A 7,095-nucleotide genomic window follows, 5' to 3' on the forward strand; every position below is an offset into this window, starting at 1 on the left:
TCTCACAAGCTGCATTGTTTGTTGATTTGTGTGTACTATTAGCTGCAGAATGAGGTTATAATAGTAAACACCAGTTGAGTCCAGATGCACTAGACAGCCCAAGTACTTAACATGTGTGAAGATTATTGACTAAACATGTGGGTCCCTGCACATCTCTAGTAAAAACATTCTGTAAATATATACTGTATCTCTACATTCTGTAAGTTATAACTTATATATATATTATAATTATTGTCTTGTAGATTGGTGACAGAATCTCATGGAGAATCACACTTCTGTTATTAATTTCCTCATTATGCCATTTTCGATGAAAGCTGGTGATGAACCCCTAATTTTCACTGTTTTGTTCTTAATATACCTGTGTGGAGTCCTGGTGAATACAGCTATAATTACAGTTATATGTTTGGACTCATGTTTACATACCTCCATGTATCTATTTCTATGTAACTTGTCCTTTGTAGATATGTGTTATACAACAGTAACTGTCCCCAAACTGCTGGACATGTTACAATCTCAGAATTACACAGTAACTTTCACACAATGTTTAACTCAGATATACTTTTTCGTTTTAGCTGCCAGCTCCGAGGTTACACTTTTATTTGTGATGGGGTATGACCGATACATTGCAATCTGTCATCCATTACACTATCACCAGATACTGAGCAAGAAGATCTGTATCCTGCTTGTGACAATGATCTGGCTATGTGCATATTTAAACTCAATATTGTGGGTAATTTCAGTTCTTAAAATATCCTTCTGTCATTCTGTTACCATTCATCACTTCTTCTGTGATATTAAAGCTCTGATTATTATCTCCTGTTCTGGCTCCAGCATGTTCTATATCATCCTGTATGGTAACATGGTGTTATTTGGCCTTTGTCCATTCCTCATCAATGTGATGTCATACAAAAAAATTATTACTGTTATATTGCATATTAAATCAAGGGATGGAAGAAGAAAAGCCTTCTCCACCTGCTCATCCCACCTCACCGTTATGATCATCTACTATGTTAATTGCATGTCCGTATACTTGATGCCACCATCAGAAAAATACAATGATATAGAGCAGATCATGAGTGTGCTGTATACAACAGTGATCCCCATGGTAAATCCACTTGTATATAGTCTTCGCAATAATGAAATCAGGAGAGCTCTTCAGAGGTTAGTGGCACTGCTGGTAACTTCTCATTTGTTCATACTTAGCCTATTTCCTGCATCCATGTACATAAGGTAGATCAAGCCATGTTCTGGTAAATATCCTGGTTGATGGCTGGTTCATACAACATACAAGAAGTGGCCATTGAGCAGGAAAGAATGCCATAATACGGTTCCTTATGGTCCTATCATGGTCTTGTATGGTAATATACTGTAGCTGGTTTCAGAGGCTCACAGGTATTAGGAAATCTATAAAGTGTGTTACTGAAATGTAGGCATTGACCTCCTAAAGATACACCTTCACACTGATTCTCATTGATGGAGAATATTATGTACCCGCTGAACTTTTCATTTTAGTCATCACATTGAGGGAGACACCACCCACCTTCCCAGCTTTCAGTTTAAAGCACAACATTTACTTGTGCCCCAAACAGTGTCACCCATTTATTTACTATTATCAGCATGCCTAGAGTAAAATGTTTCTGATCAATGTAATCTCCACAATGAATTGAATATTGTGATCTGTATGCCTTTCAATAAAGAAGTAAAGTAACATATCTGTTGCCCTGGAAATCCCTTGGGGTAATTAATCTTGGTAGCTGGTCAGTGGTGCAGTGCCTAGTTGCATAATTAGGGTCCACATGCAGATTTTCAGGTTTAAATGAAAATACAGTGCATCCAGAAAGTATTCACAATGCTTCACTTTTTCCACATTTTGTTATGTTACAGCCTTAATCCAAAATGGAATAAATTCATTTTTGTTCTCAAAACTCTACACACAATACCCCATAATGACGTGTAAAAAGTTTTTGGTGATTTTTGCAATTTAATAAAAAACTAAAATCACATGTACATAAGTATTCACAACCATTGCTCAACACTTTGTTGATGCACCTTTGGCAGTTATTACAGCCTCAAGTCTTTTTGAGTATGATGCCACAAGCTTGGCACACCTATCTTTGGGCAGTTTTGCCCATTCCTTTTTGCAGCACCTCTCAAGCTCCATCAGGTTGGATTGGAAGCATCGGTGCACAGCCATTTTCAGATCTCTCCAGAGATGTTCAATTGGATTCAAGTCTGGGCTCTGGCTGGGCCACTCAAGAACATTCACAGAGTTGTCCTGAAGCCACTCCTTTGATATCTTGGCTGTGTGCTTAGGGTCATTGTCCTGCTGAAAGATGAACCGTAGCCCCCGCCTGAGGTCAAGAGCACTCTGGAGCAGGTTTTCATCCAGGATGTCTCTGTACATTGCTGCATTCATCTTTTCCTCTATCCTGACTAGTCTTCCAGGTCCTGCTGCTGAAAAAAATCTCCACAGCATGATGCTGCCACCACCATGCTTCACTATAGGGATGGTATTGGCCTGGTGATGAGCGGTGCCTGGTTTGCTCCAGACATAACCACTGGCATTTATGCCAAAGAGTTCAATCTTTGTCTCATAAGACCAGAGAGTCCTTCAGGTGCATTTTGGCAAACTCCAGGTGGTTTGCCATGTGCTTTTTACTAAGGAGTGGCTTCCGTCTGGCCTCTCTAATATACAGGCCTGATTGGGGGATTGCTGCAGAGATGGTTATCTTTCTGGAAGGTTCTCCTCTCTCCACAGCATAATGCTGACACTCTGACAGAGTGACCACTGGGTTCTAGGTCACCTCCCTGACCGCTCAGTTAAGACAGCTGGCCAACTCTAGCAAGAGTCCTGGTGGTTCCGAACTTCTTCCATTTAAGAATGATGGAGGCCACTGTGCTCATTTGGACCTTCAAAGCAGCAAATATTTTTCTGTACCCTTCCCCAGATTTGTGCTTCGAGACAATCCTGTCTCAGAGGTCTACAGAAAATTCCTTGGACTTCATGCTTTGTTTGTGCTCTGACATGCACTGTCAAGTGTGGGACCTTATATAGACAGGTGTATGACTTTCAAAATCATGTCCAATCAACTGAATTTACCACAGGTAGACTCCAATTAAGCTGTAGGAACATCTAAAGGATGACTAGTGGAAACAGGATACACCTGAGCTCAATTTTGAGCTTCAAGGCAAAAGTCCTTTATACTTAGGTACATATGATTTCTTAGTGGTTTTTTTTATTAAATTTGCAAAAATCTCAAAAAAAATGTTTACACATTGTCATTATGGGATATTGTGTGTAGAATTTTGAGGACAACAATTAATTTATTCCATTTTGGAATAAGGCTGTAACATAACAAAATGTGGAAAAAGTGAAGTGCTGTGAATACTTTCTGGATGCACTGTATTTGGTGTTTTACTGTCAGCATTCAGGAACAAAAAAAACAACAAAAATAACAAACAACCTATGCCTTTCTAGCCCCCACTGGCCTCCAGGCATACTGAGCTCCTCAGCTGCCTCAGTCCTTCTTGGACTGATTCCACATGCAACCTGCTGGCCTGCCTCAGTCCTCCCTAGAATGAATTAACTGGGCAGCCTCCAGGTGTGCTCGTAATTTCTTTTTCTACACTGTGTGGATGGATCCCTCCAGCCCCACACAGAATCCATGGCCACCTAGGTTTGTATTGCCACTATATAAATATATATATATATATATATATATATATATATATATATATATATATATATATATATATATAGTGCATTAAACACTATATATATAGTGTGTATATATACTGTATATAGTTGTCCATGGCCATACTCACATTATCCAAGTCTCCAAAAGATACTGGGGTATCACTCAGGATGTCCACATGGAAAGTCCACAATAAAGAAAAATTGAGGGGCACTCACCAGCTTTAGCACATAAAGGTAGCAAATTTTAATCCTCAAATAAGTAATTCCAATATCATCTCAATGTTCTCAGTCCTACATGGACCATCTTCAGGAGATACAGCAGTACAGCATGTGCATCAATAATCAACCAATCCATAATGATCCTACATTATATATATATATATATATATATATATAATCAAGAGATGTACTGTCTCTAATCAAGGCAGAACACAGAGCATCACTCCAGGATTTTAGATGTATATATAAAGTATACTGTATATGCCTATGAGCAACTTTGCAAATCCGATCCTTGCTGAATTAGGCCCTGTGTCAGGTAAGTGGTTTCATAGCATCCATAATAAACCACTTCATGCAAATCAGTGCATTAAAGTTCACATTAAGCACAGCCCATTGTGTTCCGTAGATGTCCACATCCAGTCTGATCTGCACTAGATCCAGTATTCTCTCTCTTTCCATCTTCATATTCCATGCTAAATAATTACATACACAGCTACAATTAGCCTATAAGTATGAGCTTATAGTACTTAGTGCAGATAACATGATAAACAAATTAATAGTAATGATAGTAATATTATCAATGATAGGCTGTAATTACACATATATACTAAAAGTGTCAGCTTCCTATGAAAATACACTTGTACATAGCACACATTTCTGAGAAATTACCTGGGGTAGATGTACTGTACCTATATATAAAATCTTTGCGAGAGATAAAGTGGAGAAGTTGAATAAAGTAACCAATCAGCTAACTGACATTTATCTAGCACAGTCTGTGAAATGACAGTTAGAAGATTAATGGTTGCTATGGGCAATGTCTCCACTTAGTCTCTCTTGAATATTTGATAGATCTCCCCCAATGAGAGACGAGAAAGACAAAGGGCCTGATTCAAACCCGTTCGCTAGCAAGTGATCGCTCAGAGCGAGCAATGTTTTGCAAAGTGCGCATGTGTATGCATCATAGTGCACAAACTAGTCCGAGCGATCGGGAAGCAATCGCTTGCCCAATAGAGACATCCTAGCTGAATGAATGACAGGTCAAGCTGTTTGTGGGTGGTAACAGTGGCAGGTCACTGGAAATGGGGGAGTTTCCAGTGGCCTGCAGGCGTGCCTTAGCATCTTATTGCTGTTTCAGAGGCGTGCTTAATTAACAGGCAGCGTCATAGTACACGTCACCTGGTTGAATTATACACTGAAGTGCTCGCAGTGCTTGCGGTAGGGTACAATCAACCACAAGTAATGCAGTCAGTGCCTATGGAACCCAATGTACCGATGGTTGTATATACTTCCTGGAGATGACGTACGCTAGTGGGCGGCTAAAGACAGGCTGGTGGGCATCTATAAACACAAAGTGATCTCTCGCCAAGACATAGTGGGCGTGCTTATACCTTGCCGTGCGATCGCATCCCTTGACGTCACTTGCTGAATTTGCATACACTGGGAGCGAGCGTCCGCATCTAGCAAATGGGTCTGAATCAGGCCCAAAGTGCATTAAACATTATAAAAAATCAATGTTACTATTCATTATTTATTATGACCTCCTACATATAAAGCTGTTTTGAACATGAATGTTAGATTTCACCCTGATGTCGGGAAGATATATATGTTCTTAGATGGAAATCACTTTTGTAAATATACTTTAAAATCAAATTGGATAATTAACTGGTTCCACCTCTATTATAAGATTTATTATGACTTTTATATATGTTTTAATAGGGCGCTTTGGTCCATAATACCTATTTGTCTTGTTTTTCCAAAGTATTACATACTTTATAATTTATATGTGGTTTTGTTATTTTGAAGCCATATGTTACTGACACCTTATATGGCCTTAGCAAAGATGGCGTTGTGTTTGTACTTCAATCAAATGGTGCCTACAATAGCAATACATGCTCCACATTAAGATGATGTTAGAGACTCTTACAATATGGTGGCCCCCAATTTACTAATAGAACTGCAAAAAATGGTGCTAGATAATTTACTCGTTCTATATATCATATTATGGACATCATTGTTGATCCCTGTTGATAAATAACTGTTAGACTACATGTACTAATCAGTGTCTCAAATCCCCACTCAGAACACTGGTCATAGTATTAAAATTGGGTGAAAATGATGCCCAATCATTCCAAAATATCTGACAGAAATTACGCCAGTTCCGTGTTTTGTCAGAACTTAGGCGGGAATGGATGTATTAAAACTGGCACTTGTATTAGCCCTCTCCTCATAAATAAGGGCTCCCACACCAACATTTTTCTCCACCCTAAAGAAAGTTTAGACATACAGTACAGGGACACTCTGTACCTAAACTGATACCTGTTGTATTCATATCTGGGCCACAAGTATTCCCTTGTTATGTAACCTAAGGAACCCATAAAAGCTGCATATGTTTTAGCTTTATGTATGGGGCAAATTATTACCTTGCTGTTGATAGTTAAATAATTTTTTTCACAGTATTATACTGTGATGATCATCTTACATTACGGTGCACAATTTACCATGGAAGATTTGATACCACTGTCACTTGCGATACTAATGGTTGGAAGGCTTTTGGCGCTGCATACAGATTATCTGATGAGACATTTTTTAAATGTTTCTAAAGTCCACAGGTCTAAAGATTTGAACAACAACCTTTATATATTTCGATATACTACACTATATACTTCTCTTTCCCTGGAGGTACTGTGCATTTCATCTAGATAAGAACATCAGAAAAGTCCAGATCAATGATTTTAGCTGAGTACCTGCATTATGTCTATCTGGTATGCACATATGTATTTGCTTTAATAATATACAGTGTTTTATGCAATAGCCTTTAATGCATTATGGAGGTGATTCAACACAAGCAGCTTTGCAATTCCGTCCTTGCAAATATGCAAATGCATCAGGAGGTGTCTGACACCCCATTCTGCATTTGCGATCTCACCATTGTGACCATGAGTCGCGATGGTGGACGGCATTGGCTAGCTGTGTAAGCTTCAGCTTATGCAGTCTGGCTCACTTGTGAGGCCAGGAAACTGCATATGTGGATGCAGCACCTGACCTTGCCACGCCCGGAAAACAGGGCCGACATCACCCCCCGTCCCCCGTTTCAGGGGACACCTGCCATCCCCACACCGCCCCTTAAATGCCTCTGCCTGTCAATCTGGCAGAGGCATAGCAGTGGCTGTGTGCAATCA

General features: G+C 39.4%; 1 protein-coding gene across 1 annotated transcript; it reads left to right on the forward strand.

Moving 5' to 3' along the window:
- The first annotated feature begins 259 nt into the window (after nucleotides 1-259).
- LOC148534996 (olfactory receptor 1-like) lies at nucleotides 260-1,234 on the forward strand. The gene has a single exon (XM_088464867.1). The coding sequence runs from the start codon at nucleotides 260-262 to the stop codon at nucleotides 1,232-1,234; it is 975 nt and encodes a 324-aa protein (XP_088320993.1).
- The last annotated feature ends 5,861 nt before the right edge of the window (nucleotides 1,235-7,095 follow it).

This window comes from Taudactylus pleione, unplaced genomic scaffold (genome assembly GCF_031769625.1).
Source record: "Taudactylus pleione unplaced genomic scaffold, aTauple2 ptg000061l, whole genome shotgun sequence".
Taxonomy (NCBI): Eukaryota; Metazoa; Chordata; class Amphibia; order Anura; family Myobatrachidae; genus Taudactylus; species Taudactylus pleione.